This window comes from Wolffia australiana, chromosome 15 (assembly GCF_029677425.1).
Source record: "Wolffia australiana isolate 7733 chromosome 15, ASM2967742v1".
Lineage (NCBI taxonomy): Eukaryota > Viridiplantae > Streptophyta > Magnoliopsida > Alismatales > Araceae > Wolffia > Wolffia australiana.
Window position 1 is genome coordinate 6,820,639 of NC_135849.1, and position 18,509 is coordinate 6,839,147.

At 39.4% G+C, this 18,509-nt stretch overlaps 1 protein-coding gene across 4 annotated transcripts in view; it reads left to right on the forward strand.

The window, feature by feature from the left end:
• Window positions 1-18,509, forward strand: part of RNEE/G (RNAse E/G-like protein) — a 27,159-nt gene continuing 8,650 nt past the window's right edge. For 3 of the 4 annotated variants that reach the window (XM_078586956.1, XM_078586955.1, XM_078586954.1), the window contains exons 1-10: window positions 1-278; window positions 3,757-3,857; window positions 4,243-4,430; window positions 5,300-5,561; window positions 5,652-6,622; window positions 8,117-8,434; window positions 8,517-8,558; window positions 8,960-9,084; window positions 9,428-9,575; window positions 12,272-12,344. In XM_078586956.1, the coding sequence (XP_078443082.1) occupies window positions 181-278; window positions 3,757-3,857; window positions 4,243-4,430; window positions 5,300-5,561; window positions 5,652-6,622; window positions 8,117-8,434; window positions 8,517-8,558; window positions 8,960-9,084; window positions 9,428-9,575; window positions 12,272-12,344 (2,326 nt within the window). In that variant the 5' untranslated portion in view covers window positions 1-180. The remainder of the gene's footprint in view (window positions 279-3,756; window positions 3,858-4,242; window positions 4,431-5,299; window positions 5,562-5,651; window positions 6,623-8,116; window positions 8,435-8,516; window positions 8,559-8,959; window positions 9,085-9,427; window positions 9,576-12,271; window positions 12,345-18,509) is intronic. The other variant, XM_078586957.1, reaches the window with a different exon arrangement.

An 18,509-nucleotide genomic window follows, 5' to 3' on the forward strand; every position in this document is an offset into this window, starting at 1 on the left:
AGAAGAGCGAGAGAGCACCCCGCCATGCCGGGTTCGCTCGAGCTTTTCAAAATGGCGACGAGAGCTTTTCAAAATCTCAAGTTGTTCTAGCGGAGTGTTCTTCAGCTCAAGCTTGGATCGAACGTTGCATCTACATCTTGTGCAGGACTTCGAGAGCTGTCATTTGTGGAGGAAAATGACATGGCGCTTCACGAAGCTTATCGGTCTTCTGTTCGCTTCGGACGTCATCGTAGCTCTCCTTTCTCGCAGTTTATTGGAAATCGGAACTCTCTCTCCAAGTAAGAGCTCTATTCTCGGAATTATTCAGTTTACGCGGCTGTTTTTTCATCGCGAGTGATGACGGTTAGCTAGGGAATTACGCGACAACGCTTCATTGTGTTGTGAACAGCAAGGAATTTTAATTTTTTTGATAACGCCTTGTCCGAAATTTCGAGGACGATTTTAGAATAGGTTTCTGATTTTTCCAAAGTCGTGTTCGTTGTCTTCCTTGTTCTTCATTCACTTTTTTCATCCTAGGAGGAGCCTTCTTATCCGTAGATATGAGAACTTTGAAAAAATATCATAAATTTTGCATCATTTCCTTGGCTGCATCAACATAGTTAAGGGAGATTTTAAGGTCTGTAAGGCGACAGAAGGCATCGACGTTGGTTCTGGGACACCGTCTGAACGAAATTGGGAACGTAAATGTTTGGGAAAAGGCGTTTTTTAACTACTGTTGATAATTTGATACTACGGATTATATCTAGAATCAATATTTCCGAGTGGAATCCAACATGGCTCCATAATTTGATGCTACTGTTGGATTCATGTTGGATATGAAGCCATGTTGGATTCTCCACTTCTCTGATCAGCCGGCTCGTCCCTGCTGCTCCAGCCTCAGTTGTTCGGAAACCGCCACTCGTGGAAGTTCTAGAAGAAAATTGCCAATGTGCTCCTCACTCCCTCTCCGTCTTCTTTTATAGGTTCTCCACCCGTGCTCCTTTAGGCCCATGTGTATGTTACAGACTCATCTTGCGTCTTTGCCTTCGTTGGGTAATGTCTTGTAGAATGTGTCAGAGATGATGCTAAATTAGAGGATGGAAAGAGTTTTTAAGCAAGGATTGGTAAATAATCCTTGATTATTTTATTGTCAAGGTTGGAAGTTCGAAATGGATGTTTATCCCATTGCTTTTTTCTGGGAACACGTTTGGCAGTCGCAAGATCTCTAACATTTCTATTTGAGACCAAAGTAAGTTGACTCTAACTGGCTACTGTTGGAGTCAACTTTTAAAAGTTTTTGAAATGAAAAGTTTTGAAATTACTTTGAAGAATCTCTAACTGGCTATGGCTGGGCAAACTATAGTTTTATATTTGTGTAGTAAAAGAGCAATAGCCCTAGAGGAACGTGCCACTTCAATACCTAGAAAATATTTAAGTTCTCCCAATATTTTGATGTCAAATTGTGTACTTAATTGTTGGCCGAAGATTTCAATTCCTACAGTATCATTCCCAGTAATGAGAATGTCATTAACGTATGTAATCAGAATAACTATGGTACTGGAGCCAAGCAATGATAGAAGCCCGTATGATCCCCATTAACTTGCTGGCAAACTAAAAGTCATTCAATATCAGTGCATGTTACGTACTGTATCATCCCCATTACTCATTCAATGTCACTTGTTGACTTGGTATACTGACTGGTATCCTTCCCATCTGTTGACGTTTGTACTGCACTGTTACGCTTGCCAATGATTTTCAGCCCATGTTGGCTGTCCATGAAGTTCCCAACATGTATCTTTAGTGTGTTGATCTCGTTGACAATGGCTACACAAATTACGTTTCTCATCTCCATGTGGTCCTTTAGGTTGGTTTTGCTTGGTTCCCTGTTGATTCTGATTGACTTGTGATTCAGTGGAAGGAACAATCAGATGGGTTACGACGATAGCATCTTTGGAGGGGCTTGACGATGCATGCTGAACTTTGAGTCAATATAGTAGTATTGTGTTCAAAACGAATTTGTTGAACTGTGTCTTCAAATTTTAGTTTATGTTCACGGTCAAACAATTGGGCTCCAAAAGAATCGAATTAATGCCAAAGTTCTTTTAGGTACCAGTCAACCCTATCACGTATACATATCTGAGATCTATAGGGTTGGCTGTAAGTGCTACGGGTGATCGTCATCCCTCATGGAATATCGGTGCAGAGTGATGTCCCAAATTTCTTTGACGTTGTCATAATCTGCATAGACTTAAGTAATGTCTTGCAGCATGGAGTCCTAGATCCATGGGAAGAGCACATCCTCTTCAAACGGCCACTTAAGTTGCCTAGGATCTGCTTCTGAAGGTGGATCGTTGGCCAAGTGAAGGAGTTGACCTCTGGCTCAAAGTGTCCTGCGTATTTATTTTGTCCTCTGGTACTGATTGTGACCAGTGAACAAGTTTATCGGTGCAGTTTGAGTCAACTGCATGTACCATTTTTCTTTCACATGAGTGAAAGAAACACCCGATTCTTCTTTAGCCATAAAATAAACCCAGTAGTGATCTTAAAAAAATCCAATAGTAACAAAGCTGCAGAATAACCAGATGGTGGAGCAAAAGCAAGCAAGCAAGACCAGATGAGGAAGTAGAGCGATTGCAACTGTATGCCTCAAGAAGAGAGGGTCCCACCTCCCAGTCTGTTAAGAGAGTGAAAATGAACAGGGCATGCCACCTCCCAGTCAGTCAATTCTCTCATTTTTGCAGAGGTGTTAAGCCAGGCGTCCGCCAAGTTGTGGCAATACTCAGTGGGCTTAAGTTCGAGCCCGGTGATGAAAAAATTTCTACTCGCAGAGGAAAACGTGCACCCAGTACAGCTAGGGTCAGCGGACATGGTGGAGACGATGCCCGAGAAGTCACTAGCCATTTTTCTTGTAGCAGAGCTTCAGCGTGTTCAGTCTTCCAGTCAGTCGGAAGATCAATGTCCTCACATCCAGGAGCCGAAGGATGACTTCTTTCTTTCCCGTTGAACATTATTATTCAGCCAAAAGTCATCAAGCTAGAGAATGTGATCAGCTCAAAGTAGATGTCCTGTGGGTCGGAGATTTGATCCTTTCAGAAAGGTACTTACGACAAGATGAGTAAAGACCACGAAGTGAAGGATGTAAGTACCTCAGAGTCGTTATGGATGTGGATCTTTCCAGAGAGGATAATAGAGGGCAGTTAAGGATGATTAAAGGAAGAAAACGGTGAAGAAAAAATATACAATAAGTTATTGGACCAAGATCCCAAAACGAAAATCTAACAGTGAGCCTAATGACTAGTACGTCAAACCGTGTCACCCATTTTACATGCTGGGTGATCATTATGAGGATATGAGAAGTAGAAAGAATGGAGAATGAATAAAGTAGATCAAGATGTCTACCCGTGGAGCCATGAAGGATGAAAGTAAATGCACATTAGCTTTACTTGCGAAGGTATAAGTTGGAGTTTGTTTTTAATTTGAAAGAGCTATTTTTTTGTCTAATTGCCTTGACCCCTGTACATTCTAACTGCACTCATTTTACTCTCTCTGTAAATAGTGAGAGTGCGGATGAAGGGTATAATTACTCCATTGTCATTTGAGTGATTTACTCAAAGGACGCTCCATTGATGTTCTGATAATTTAAAATGAGACCGTTTCATGCTTCAAATTTATTCCAAAGTAAACCTTCTGTTTTTTACGCACTTTCTGTACTTTTGATATTTAAGTGTACTCATTGATTTTCTAATCAAACAAATCTAATTTATGACTTCATTTCAGATACTTCTTTCAGTGGTTACCGCTACAAAGGGGTTTTAATATCACCTATCTGAGTGTTAACAACCGCCTTCCTGGATCTCGAATATTGTCCATTGAAAAAGGTATGTGATTTTTTTTTCTCTTCAGTTGATAAGAAGTATCTCTGTTAGTAGATCATAGGCCCTCCTTTTTTGCTCTTGTAATGATCACCATCTTTTCTTTTTTATCTAAATGAATTGTTTAGGATTAAGTGAAATACGAACCATGAATTAAAGATGAATAAACACCTTAAATTTGGATGCGATTGTATCCTGTGGATATATTTACGCCATAAAGTCGTACCTTATTTCACTTTCATGCTAAGTGAAATATGGTAGAACTTTTAAAAAGCGTCTGTGATGACTGATGCTAAAGTAAATTATCATTAAAGAAATGCTTACTTTTGTTAGTTGATGTGATTTGTTTGTATGTTCAAAATGACTTATTTATAATTCTTATTTTCTACAGAAGAAACTGAAGCGTCATCTGGTGATGACCTATGTGAAGTGTTATGGTGCATTGAAGCTGATGTGGCCGAGGGGGAGATTCTCTACATCACTGGTGATCTTGAGACATTAGGTTGCTGGGAGCCAGAAAGGGCCATTCCCCTATCCCATTGCAAGGATCGCAGTAACTTGTGGATGGCTGAAACAGAGGCATGTTAACGTAATTGTTAGACTGTATTTTTATTTGTCTGCCAACACACTGCTATCATTCTTACCTATCTATTTGTCTGTTATGTGCAACTTTTCTTGTGAAAATGTTTCAGAAAAGTTAAAAAACTACTTGTGCTCTTTTACCATCTTCTTTTCTGAGAGCGAGGACTGGACAAATATTAGTGTTTCTGCAGTTAAGAAGAGTTTAATTTGTTTTAAAGCTTTTTAGGTATACCTTTGTTTCGAAGGGAAGTGATTTAATTATATTAATTTTATTCTCTGCGATATATTCATGACTGGCGTTTTATTGTGTATGCATAAACATCCCTGCATATCTTGTCACAAATAGTGCTCTTCTTCAATATCTTTCACCTTTCTTGTTATTGAGGGCGTGATAGCTTGCTGACGTCACGTGTCATTCATTCAAAGTTGGAATTCTTGATTATGACAAAGTTTCTGGATTGTATTCTTCTGTTTCCTATCTGATATCCTGAATTGGAGATAATTTCACTTGGTAAAACTCATCAATTATTTAGTAAGCTTAGATGTGTTTCCTATCTGATACCCTGAATTGGAGATAATTTCACTTGGTAAAACTCATCAATTATTTAGTAAGCTTAGATGTGTTTCCTATCTGATACCCTGATTGACTGCTGCTAAACGACATTATAGACTCACTTCCTGCACGACGTAATTCAAAGAGGTTCGCCTGTGACTTAAAAAATGGTCTTGGTTTACACATTTGGGGGTCTACCATTTTTTGACTTATGTATATCTTCTCATGGAGACCTTAACAGAACTGATGTTGGGTAACACATTCTTCATGAGTCCCATTTTATTTAATTGCTTATTTCATTTTCACATTTTAGGTGCCTTATGGAGCGAATTTCAGCTACAATTATTTCATTAAACAATGCACTGGAGCTTCTTGTGTTATCATTTGTCGGCAGGGGCCAGAGTTTTCCCTTTCAGTTCCTATGTCAAGACAGACGAGTAACAAACTTCAAGTAAGAGACCTGTGGGTGAATAGTAAAATAGAAATACCTCCAGTTTTTTCCTGGGGTACATGGTTGGAGATCGGAGATTATCCTGAGCAGACCAACGCCATGAAAAAACTACCATTATCTTCAGGTAACACAAAATATTGACGAATAGCACAACATCTCTTTACATCGCCCTTTTTCATATTTTTGTTTAATCCCTTCACGATTTGATCAACAGATGTGCTGGAGGTATCTCACCAATCTCCTGAAAGAAGCCAGCCTACTGAGGAACCTTGGCTTCAAGGATTAATAACATTTGGAGTCGAAGATTCTGCTCCAAAAGATTTATTAGATGAAACTCTAGTTTCTGAAGTTGGACTTCCCAAGAATCTTTACGAAGTTATAGACAAGGAGGTCGCTGAATATAGCTCCAAGTCAAGTCAGACAGCTAAACTTGTTACTACTGACATTCTCATCAACTCCTCTGTATGTACCATGCAACGTGTTGCAATTCTAGAAGATGGAAAGCTTGTAGAATTGTTACTAGAACCTCTAAAACATAATGTGCAGTGTGATAGTGTATATCTTGGTGTTTTAACAAAGCTTGTTCCACACATGGGAGGTGCTTTTGTGGACATTGGGATTTCTAGACCATCACTTATGGAGATAAAACAAAACCGTGCACCATTTGTATATCCCCCGTTCCATGAGTTGGTCAACGGGCAGGAAGTCAACGGCTTTATGAGTAATGAAGTGAATGATGCACTGGATGTTGAGGAACATTATCCTGCCTACAATGTCAGAACCTTGAATGATGGATTCGTAGATGTTGATGACGTTATGAAGGATGATGAGCAGATGGATAATGATGATTCCTCCAGTGGTCATGAAGCACCTCTGACCAATGGTGCAGTCGGCATTGCAGATGGCGAAGCTGACTTTGAAGATTATGATGACGAGCATGTGCATTCCACTGAATATGGATCTGTTGAGGATTTATTTTCAGTTGACACAGATGGTTTGAACGATACCAATTTATCAGAAATTTTCCTGCAAAGCCTGAAAGAAAACATTGAACCTCATACTGATGAAAACAAGTGGGATCATGTAAAGAAAGGGACGAAAGTTATTGTGCAAGTTGTTAAAGAGGGTTTGGGGACAAAAGGTCCTGCTCTAACAGCTTATCCGACCCTGAGAAGTAGGTTCTGGGTGAGTGAGTTAATCTTTTTTAAAACGGTACAAAGGAGTAATTCATTATGATTTTAATTTTCCTGCTTAGTTTTTTACATTCAATGGGCTAATCCTCTTAAGGCGTTTGGATCTTGTGAAAGTTGTTTACTTGACTGTGGCACTCCTAGCAATCGTATTTTCCATATGTTTATTTTATTGTCCATGTTTGACATGAGGTTGTTTAGTTATTGGGTTTTCATGTTTCATGGTTAGAAAAGATAGTCATGTTTTATGCTGATATTGGAAGGCTATCCTCATCATTTCGAGTTAGCTTATTTCACTTTCCTTATTATTAAGCTCTCTATCTTGATCTTCCCATTTGCAATTGAGCCAATGCCTCCCAAGTCCCAACAATTATCTCACGTGCTGAGTCTAAAGCGGCAGAAACCAAGAACTACTTATAATTCATGCCATAGGCTAATCACAAAATGTTTATGCAGTGGAATGCATGATGTTATAATGCCTTATTAGTTAAGGAAGTGTATCGGCTCTTTCTTGACACAATCACTAGATGTCTTCCTCGAACTGGCACAACTTATTAGATTGCTCTTTCATCAGTTTCCCCATGTTTTCTGTATTGGCTAGCTTCTAGATAGGAAGGTCTCTTTAAGATTTTTTTTTATATAGTTATTTTATGTATTCAACGGAAGGGCAATCTAGATTGATGATTGAATCTCACCAAAAGAGTCAACATCCTGAGAATTATCTGGACCCTAGAAAGATTTAAGGGAAAGAAATGATTGACATAGAAAGAGGAAAGAACTGCTGGTGGCCAGAAAATCCTCGACACTGGTGAAGCCGACTAAGTTGATCACGATTCCTCGAGAAATCTCACTTCGCGTTAATAGCTCTCCATGACTCCCATTCTCATTTGACTTTATTTTTTATCACATTTAAGAATGGGCTGGACTCCTTTTGCTGAGTGTCAGAGGAAAGAAGTGCTTGATTTAGGAAGGGGGAAGAACTGTAGTTTTCTAGAAAATCCTAGACACTGGTGAAGCTGGCTAAGTTGATCTCGATACTTTGAGAAATGTCACTTCACGTGAATAACCCTAACTGACTCTCATTCTCTTTTGGCCTTATTTTCCTAGCACCATTTAAGAATTGGCTGGACTCCTTTTTCTGAGACTATGGCCTACAATAGTCTGACGAATTGGTCTTTTTGGGTTTAGTGTTCGATTTGAAATATGAATTAAACTTTAGTAAATTTGTGAAACAGGTAGTCCAACACTCATTTGTTTTATTAACTTCCTTTGTGCAAGCTCCTATTTTTAAACTCTGATATGGCCGTAAGAGTAAGTAATGTCAGCTTTCTGAGATAATCCAAACGCTTATTTGAAAATTTCCCTTTTGTTTTTCTGATATTATGTATCACATTTTTAGAGAATGTCTTTTTTATAAAAACATAAATTTGAAGATGAGCTGAAAAGATGAGTGATGATTACAAAGGAGATGGTTCCCTTTGGCTTGCAGATATTGAGCGCTCGTTGTAACAGAATTGGTGTTTCCAAGAAGATTACTGGTGTGGAACGTACACGTTTGAGAGTGATTGCAAAAACGTTGCAACCTCCTGGTTTCGGTTTGACCGTCAGAACAGTTGCTGCAAACCATTCTTTGGAAGAGTTGCAGAAGGATCTAGAGGGGTTATTGACCACGTGGAAAGGTATAATTGAACACGCCAAATCTGCAGCTCTTGCTGCTGATGAAGGAGTAGAGGATGCTGTTCCCGTTTTATTACACAGAGCTATGGGCCAAACTCTGTCTGTTGTGCAAGATTATTTTAATGAGAAGGTCTGATTCATGGCATCATGATACTTTTCTTTTAATTTTCCTGATAATATATTTTGAAAGAGCTGAAAAATGTCTTATTCAGGTCAACAGTATGGTTGTCGACTCTCCTCGGACTTACCGTGAGGTATTGCCAAAAGCAAGATATTCTCATTCTTTGGGGGACTGGAGTGAAAGATTATTTTCTACGAACGGTTCATATTGCATGTTCTGTATTTCTTCCTGGCATCAAGGTTGTTTCTAGGACTCCAGAATTCACAATTCGCCTTCATAAAATATTTGAGAAGGTTAAAATTTTTGTTATTTCATCTCTGGTCTGAGAAAACTTTTCACTCTGAAAGTCTGTGGAAGACACAAATGGATGCGTGTAATAGGGACCAGATATTTTGAATGGATCCTTATACAATGCATGAGATATGATGCTTGTATTTTGGTTCTTCTAGTGATGTTGGAATAAACTTATGACAAGGTTTCAACTTTGCTTTGTGATACACAATTGCTGTTGGAATTAATGAATGTTTTCTTTAGGTTACAAGCTATCTTCAGGAAATGGCCCCTGATCTATGTGACCGCGTTTTGTTGTACTCAAAACGAACGCCCATCTTTGATGAATACGGAGTTGAAGAAGAGATCGATAGCATTCTTAGTAAAAGGTACAAATTTTTGCCCTCTACAGGGCCAATTAGTTATTCTTGACTCGTCATCAAATATTTTGTTTCCAGTTTTCATTTTACAGAAGTTTTAATTAAATATATAGCCTCTTATTATTCAGAAGCTTTAGTTCCTGCTGATCTACCATAAATTATCAAGAAACCTTAAACTTGATTTTCAACAAATAATGGGTTACATGGTTATTTTCTCTTCCTAAACCAGAAGTAGAAACTCGGAGAGGTTTAAGTTAGATGATTTCAGTTAGATAATGTTTCATTTAAAATGTGTCGATTTTTTCTCCATGTACTTACTATCTCATTCTCATCCTTCCATTTTTTATTGCAGAGTGCCTCTTGTTAATGGAGGCTCACTAGTTATTGAGCAAACTGAAGCTCTTGTGTCTATTGATGTCAATGGGGGTCATGGCATGCTTGGTCAGGGAACTTCTCAAGAGAAAGCTGTCCTAGATGTCAACCTTGCTGCTGCAAAACAAGTATGTTCCAAATTTGATGCTTTATTTTCCTGTACAAACACAAGTTTATAATGATTTGCGCTTGTCCATGAGTTAGAAATACCAATCTATTTGGACATATGTTTTCAAAAGGTTTCATGACCTATTAGCTACAAAGTTGATTTATAATGGGAATACATTAGCATTTACACCTTTTCCATACAATGTATATTTGTATCCAGTCTAACGGTTAGCAAATATGACAGTTGTAAGGATATCGGGTTTGGACATTAAGATCCGAACCCATTAGGCTCATTATAATTGTGTTTGTCCTAAACAATGAAGGTGTGGTGTTTTTCTCTTTCTGCCATTTTTTCTGATCTCACATCGTGGAGCCCTTGCTCTTCTTTATTTCGACCTGGCTGGAGTCATAGATGCGCCAAGATGATAAGAAACTCCAACAATAACTGTCCTGTAGAGGAAGATCAAGATTAGATCACTTTCATTACTGTAGTGAGTGCATTATCCTGATTCTCTGCTTATCAGTTTCTTGGAGGACAAAAACTAGAGTAACTTCAAAGTCATGTCCTTTCTTGGTATATGTTTTTATGACCAAAAGTTTGTTCACTTCTCTCCATCTGCCCTATTACCAGGGTGACGGGGTTTCACCTGACAACCAAGACAACGGTTTTCTACCTACCTCCCTTCCCTTTCACCTCGTCTATTCTCTCGTTCCTTTTTCTATCTCACTGTTGCACTTGATCTCCACCGCTGCGGTGTTTGACTGTTGGCGATTGCCTGGCATTGGGTTTCATAACTGAGTTATGAAAGGAAGATTATGTGATGATAACACGTCATGTGTTTTCGAAGCCAGAATGGAAAACTGAAGACGTCTTAGAGGCTCTATTTGAGATTGATTGTTCAAAGGAGGCTGGAGGATTTGTGTGATGATGAGAGAAAGGTACTTGAGAAATAATCAGCAGTGGAGAGGATCTATGTGGAAAAGGTATCAACCACTTCAACTCAATTTTGTTGGAATATGTGCACCAGAGAAAGATTTCATTATTATTTGATCCATGTTGATTGTAAAGCACTGCCTTCCCAGTGTTTCTCCCGGCCGCCAGTGGAGAGGATAGAGTTTGAGAATGAAAATTTGTAACTATTAACAGAGAAAACAACTGTTTAAACACCAGTTGTACTAGTTGGCTATAAAAGTAACCCTAGCAAGAAATTAGAATTAGAAATTACAAAGCCAGGTATTAGGCCTATTCACTTTTGGCACGATACCTGTTACGACTGATTAAGGGGAAAGGATTAAGGACATAGGAAAGACGACTGTGTTAAACGTTAATACAGAAATTATTTGTGTTGGGTAAGTTACCTGAGGACAAGATCCGCTAAAAGCTTAATAAAAGAGAGAAATGAATTATTCTTGTGAGAATTTTTATGTTTTTGAAATTCTAGCATCTGTAGGTGTCTCCTTTAATTAAAATTCTTAGGTATAACTCTCGCTTGGAGTGGATAAGACACACGGAGTAGATGTATGTCTTATCCTTGGTTGTTTGCTATTAAGCTTTCACCAATTGTCTCATTCATGGGCTTTCTGTTTTAGTAATGGTTTTTTTTAACCCCACCCATTAGGCTCTCCACCTAGGTGGCCAGTCTAACACTGGGTCTATGCTTACATTGTCATTGATGAGGCTTCCCGGGTTGATCTGCTTTGTTATTTTCTTCAAAGATAATGGTATGGTACAAGAAAGCTATATGTAGGTGTCCCTTTGGGGAATATTGGAGTAGTTTTTCAACCTTCCTCGTTAGTACTCATCTGCCCTAGAATTTACAGGTTGGGTCGGTGTTGATTATGGGCTCTAGACTTTCTTGTGACGAGTTTTAGATGTCATATTTTGTTGGCCTTTCATTGCGTGGTTAATCTTGTTTCTGTTCATGCCCTGTTCAACACCGATCATTTTCTTTTCAATTCCTTCCTTGCTCATTATGGATTTTTCTAGCCAGTCCCTACCAGAGTTAGACTCCTTTCCAAAGTTAGAGAGTTTGGAGCTTCTCCTTGTGTCATGCCTTTCTTATAGGCGGTCCATTTGGTCCTAGTTTGCCACTGCATCTCTCAGAGGTATAGTTGGTCCTCTTAGTCCACACATTGGATTCCTTTGGGGGATTTCTCAGGTGGTCGCTCATCCTGCCAATGCGGTCCTTTGAGAAATTTTCTCATTATATATGATCATTCAGGATAAACTTACTGTTGATTGTTCCATACGTTTGGCTTAGATATTACCTCCCGTCTCTCTTTCTAATATAATATAAATGGCTTGTTTTTAGAATTTGAGATGTCACATTGGGTTAATTACCATGAAGAGAAAAACTCCTGTTTTCTCAAATTTGTGCCCAAGATTCAGTTCCACTGGTCGATTATGTTGAGGTGTTTGTACACATGTTTCTTGTATCATACCATTATATTTGAAGAAAATTCCAACTCATTGTTATTATAAGGTTTTGCACTATCTTTCCTGAAACATTCAATTCCATTGTTGAGTTGTTGTCTAATAACTTTTAGATATACTGTTCACTATTCTTTTGATTTATTTTAATGCCTGATTCATCTTGGTATTATTCATTTTTTTTTTTTTTTTGAAAGAAGGGATTATTCATATTTTAGAATGTTATTCACTGTTTCAAGGTTTGTAAAAAGGGATAGGAGAAGCTATTGATTTTTATATTTTCAGATTGCACGGGAACTAAGACTGAGAGACATTGGTGGCATTATTGTTGTCGATTTCATTGATATGGTTGATGAGTGTAAGAAATTTTCTCTTTGAATTACTCATTGCCTTGAGACTAGTAGTTGTTTCTGACAAGCTTTTTATTGTTCCCCATAATATTTCAATGCCATGTTTTTCAGTTATTGTTTTGGACTTTAAAAATGTTTCTTATGGGCTTACACATATTTTTGACAATTCTGATCGTCATCTCCAGGGTCACTAGTCTTCATTAGATCTAGAGCAGTATTTTTTTGTACCCATGCTATGAATTGTATGCATTCCTGTCTGGTCAATAAGTCCACCTCACCTAATGTTTTAAGTGGGAACTGGCGACCTGTTTCGTTTTATCAGGTTCAGATATATTTCTGCATACAATATCAGTTCTTTGAAAAGAATCCCATCACCGATGTTCAACATCTTTCATTTACTAGTAAAGAGCAACTATGATCAGCACTTTCTTGAAAAAAATTTATCACCAGCACTGGAAGATGGGTATTCTAGTCCATTAAGTTTCCTTCTGCAATGATTGGATATTATATGATGATCAGGACTTTGACGGTTCATAGATAACTCATCTTCTGGCAGCTAATGGATCAGACATTCTGTTAGGATACCAACAGAATCAGTACAAATCAAAAGATGCAAAGGTAGAGAACTCGACACCGAAGATCTCTACTCTGTATTCAAGATCCAGTCACCAAACTTGTATGAAGAACTATATTTGCTTCGGATCCCAAATAACAGGGAAGAATTCGAGCAAACAACGTCTATTGACAATAGTAAGATGAAAGAACAATATCTAGACCGATAGAGCGAAGGAATTACTCTTCTGTTCGAATCCTGTTAGCTGGCAGCCGGATCGGTCTTCAGCAACTCACGCGAAGGAGGATCTCCTTCCACACACAGAAGGGCGAGCGACGAAACTACTTCTAGATAATGCCGACAAAAGACGCCCCCCTTCCATATATAATGATCTTCCCGCGCTTTATTCAAAAACTCGCACGTGCTGCATCAGTTTGCATGTGCGGTGTTGGCCTTGCGTCTCTTCTTGCTTTGATAAGTCTTCGTCAGAAACTTATCACATTCTAGCTGATGTTCTGGTAGTCAGAATTTGTTTCTATTAATATGCCGTAAATTTTGGATCAAATGTGGGAAAAGTTATGCAGAAAGTGGTTCTCTTGGTGGCAATAAGAAGCAATCTTGAATTACATTCTTGTAAGGGCCATGTTGATCTATCCTTTACTACATGTTAATTTGTATTCCATTGCGCCAATAAGAAACAATTAGTTCCCAAATCTGGTACTAAATCAGAGTATCACACCATATCTTCGCAACAAGTGAACACCATCATTCCCTTATAGAGTTAGGGTTCTCTCCATCACAGACAAAGCCCCTTTACTGTGAATCAGGTTACCATTCAAGTTGTCTCTAATATGGTAATTTATGAATGCACATAAACTTTTTGGGTTGATACATCACTATATTATTCAGGAGACGGTCCCAGCTCAGCTGAATGTGCCAAGAGCTATTTCCTTCGATGACCAATTGGACACCTGATCTCCAATATTCAATGATAGACTGCTCACGCTATCAAAACGTGGTTGAAGAAAAAGAGGTGGGGTCATTGAAGTGATATGAACCCACACTCTCCTGCTAGGTGATTTTGTTACGATACCTTGGATTACATATAAGAGAAAGAAGAAAGGAGGTGAAAGAGGGGATAACTCTGCACGTGGGACCACAGTAGGGCCCACATGTGTGGAGTCCGTGTAGTCCAAAGTGAAGGGTAACCGCCCAGGGCAGTAACTAACTGCCTGGGCTAGGAGCAAGGACACCTTGCTCCTATATAAAGAATAACCCCTCTGGCAGGAGGGGGCATCGATCATTTGGAGAGAAGGCCGGGAGCTTGGGAGCCGTCGTGAAGCTTAAGCTGTATTCGGCTGCGGGAGCTTGAGGAGGCGCCACGGATCTGGATCTTACTCTCTATCTGAAGAATTATCTGGCCATATACTACATTGTGAGTCAATTCTATATTTCCAAGAATTCGTTTCTTGATTTGGTTAGAATCATATCATTGGTATCAGAGCCGTGGTCTTGGCCACCATGACTCGCAAGGCATTAGAAGCGAGAGTTGAAGAAATGGAGTCAGATATTGCGGAGATGAAAAAGGAACAAAAAGGGTTAAGAGATGAGATGAAAAAGTCGAATGAGGAATTACAGAAATCTGGGAATGAGAATAGAGATATCTTGATTCAAATGATGCAGAATATTACGACAAGGTTGGATACATTGCAAGCGGGAGAAAAGGCAAAAGGGAAGATTAAAGAATGGGATGTCCATCAGCCAGAAGTGAGAACGGAAGAAGTAAACAAAGAAGGGTCAACGTCAACCACCGCAGTGCCGACTCACATGTCAGCAAGATTGAAGCTCCGACGTTCAGAGGCGAGGACGTTGAAGGATGGTTACGCAGCATGGAAAAGTACTTCAGAGTTCACAAGATTGAGGAAAGTGAGAGACTGGAAAAAGTAATGCCGTGTTTAGAGGGAGCCGCGCTCCAATGGTACATATGGACAGAAGACCGATACACTTTTCTGGATTGGTCAGATTTCAAGTTACATATTGGTAAACGCTTCGACGAAACACTATCTGATAATATCATGCATCAGTTTATGGTTATCAAACAAGTTGGCTCTGTCAAAGAATATAGAGAAGAATTTGAAAGACTATCAGTGTATCTGCCGCCGATACCAGAATATATAGCAGAAGAGACCTTCACCACGGGTCTGAAACCAGAATTTTTTGCAGAATTAAAAAGAGTTAAACCCAAGGGTCTGAGGAACATTATGGATGCTGCATTGGAAACTGAGAAATGGTTAGAAACTATATGGCAAGCATATGATGAATCTCGACAAATTCAATTTCAACATTACCAGGGGACCAAAAAGTCCAATTGGTCATCTAGCAAGACGTTCATCACACCTGAAGAAGGTTCCAAGCATGGAAATGTGCTCAAAGGCCAAGTCAAACCAGGGCAGAATGAAGTTGCTAAGAAGCAAAGGAGACTATTATTGACCAAAGAGGAATACTTAAAAAGGAAAGAGCAAGGATTATGTTACCATTGTAATGATAAGTTTGGTCCAGGTCATAGGTGCAAGAAATCGTTGCAGATCCTAATCATACCGGAGGAAGAGCCATAAGTCAACGGACAAGACAAGGAGGAGGAAGATTGGTCGGAAGATGAGGAACAACCAGTAGAAGGAAATTTATTAACAGCCCATGTGTCACTTCAGACAGTTATGGGGCGAATCAGCCCAAATTCTATGAAGTTGAAGGGCAAAGTACAAGGAAATGAAGTCACAATTTTATTGGATAGCGGAACTTCCCATAACTTTATTTGCTCAAAATTGAGTAAGGAACTCCAATTTAGATCCAATGACTCTGTATTGTTTGAAGTAATTCTGGGGAATGGACAGGCGACAAAAGGGCAAGGCATGTGTGTGGGGGTCAAATTTTCGGTTCAGGATGTAGTGATGAGCACAAATTTTTTACCCTTACAGTTAGGGAACACAGATCTGATTTTGGGAATGTCGTGGCTCACCTCATTGGGATGGACTCATATTCACTGGGAAAAACTTATAATCAAGTTCAAGACAGATAACCGTGTCATAATGCTCAAAGGAGACCAAGAATTATCCAGAGGAAATTTAGCCCCAAAATCTGCAAACAAATCATTGAAACAAAAGCAAGTGATGATGATGGAATTATATCGACTGGAAGGGGTTACTATTCAAAATTCTGACGAGGATAACAGGGAACTGGAAGTCAGTTTAAGGTCCACTTATCCATCAGTGTTTCAAACCCCATCTACCCTACCTCCTTCCCGTGAGATTGATCACCCCATCCATCTTTTACCAAATTCACAACCAGTGAACCTCCGACCTTACAGATACTCGTATATCCAGAAAGATGAGATTGAGAAGCTCGTTCAAGAGTTGCTAGAATCTGAATTCATACGACCGTCTCACAGCCCTTTTGCAAGCCCAGTGCTGTTGGTCAAAAAGAAGGATTCAGGCTGGCGTTTCTGTGTTGACTACTGAGCATTAAATAAAATTACAGTCCCAAATAGATATCCTATCCCAGTAGTTGAAGAATTGCTTGATGAGTTGCATGGCTCCACTATTTTTTCCAAATTGGATTTAAAATCAGGGTATCATCAAATTCGTATGAAAGAAGAAGACATTGCTCAGACTGCATTCAAAACTCATGAAGGTCATTACGAGTTCAGAGTGATGCCATTCGGACTAATGAATGCACCTGCTACTTTTCAAAATCACTGATGAATCACCTCTTCCGACCTCATATGAGACGATTTTTACTAGTCTTTTTTTATGACATTTTGATTTATAGCAAGACTGTGGAAGATCACTATAGCCACTTGCATCAAGTCTTCCAAATATTAACATCAAACTCACTGCACATTAACCCTAAGAAGTGCCGATTTGGGTGCTCCCAATTGGAGTTCCTAGGCCACTGGATTTCTCAGAATGGGGTCATGGCAGATTCGGTAAAAGTTGAGGCCATGCGTTGCTGGCCAGTTCCTAAAACTCTTAAAGAACTAAGGGGATTTTTGGGACTGACGGGTTACTACAGAAGATTTGTGAAGAATTATGCACTCCTTGCATCTCCTTTAACAGCCTTACTTAAAAAGGATGCATTCCTTTGGTCAGATCTCACACAAAGGGCATTTGAAAACTTGAAGGAAGTCATGAGTACAACACCAGTGTTAGCTTTACCAGATTTCAATTCTAGATTCGTAATTGAGACAGATGCATCAGGAGTCGGAATTGGAGCAGTTCTCATGCAAAATGGCCGACCAATCGCATTTTTCAGTCAGGCTTTACCAAGGAGGAGTCAAGTAAAGTCAGCCTATGAACGAGAGTTGATGGCTATCGTATTGGCAGTGCAGAAGTGGAAACACTATCTCATACACCTCCCATTTCTGATCAGAACAGACCAGTACAGCCTCAAATTTTTACTTGACCAAAAGCAAGTCCAGGAACCCTACAACAAGTGGGCCTATAAGCTGTTGGGTTTTAACTTTGACATTGAATATAAACCGGGTAAGCATAACCAAGTAGCTGATGCCTTATCGAGGTCCCCCTTATTTGGGAATTTGTCCAACTTGTCTACTTCCCGGATTCGATTTTTGGATCATCAGGTTATTCAAGAAGAACTAAGATCTGATTCCAGTTTGAATAAAATTCAGGAGGAATTAGCAGTCAAAGCTGAGTCTTATCCAAAATTTTCCCTCACACATGGCCGCTTATTCTATAAAGACCGTTTGGTACTAGCAGCTAAATCGTCGCTTATACCTCACATCCTGAGAGAATACCATGATTCAGCCATGGGTGGACACACGGGGTTCTTAAGGACTTACAACCGAATCATAAAAGATCTTTATTGGCCAGGCATGAAGAAAGAAGTGAAAGCATATATAGACCAATGTCACATTTGTCAAACGCACAAGATTTCAAGTCTTTCCCCAGCAGGATTGCTGCAACCATTACCTATTCCAGAGAAAGTTTGGGACGATATTTCGATGGACTTTATTGAGGGACTTCCTCAGTCGCACGGTTACAATTGTATTATGGTGGTAGTTGACAGACTAAGTAAATACGGCCATTTTATTCCTCTGAAACATCCTTTTTCTGCGTCAGTGGTCACTGACAAATTTGTCAAAGAAGTAGTCCGCCTCCATGGCATTCCCACTTCCATTGTTTCGGATAGGGACAAAGTGTTTACAAGTACTTTTTGGAAAGAATTATTCAAACTCCAGGGTACTAGTTTACGGATGAGCTCCTCGTATCACCCACAAACTGATGGTCAAACAGAAGTTGTGAATCGATGCTTAGAAGGGTACTTACGATGCGTTACGTCCGAAACACCCAGCATTTGGTCCAAGTGGTTGCATTGGGCAGAATTTTCTTACAATACATCATATCATTCTTCATTGAAGACTACCCCTTTTAATGTGGTATATGGCAGAGATCCGCCCAAATTGTTACACTATGGTAGTCCCCCTTCTCCAGCGGTGGATACTTTGTTATTGGAGCATGATCAGATGTTGACAACTCTGCGACAAAGACTAGCAGATGCCCAAGCAGTGATGAAAGAGAAGGCAGACAGACACAGGAGAGACATA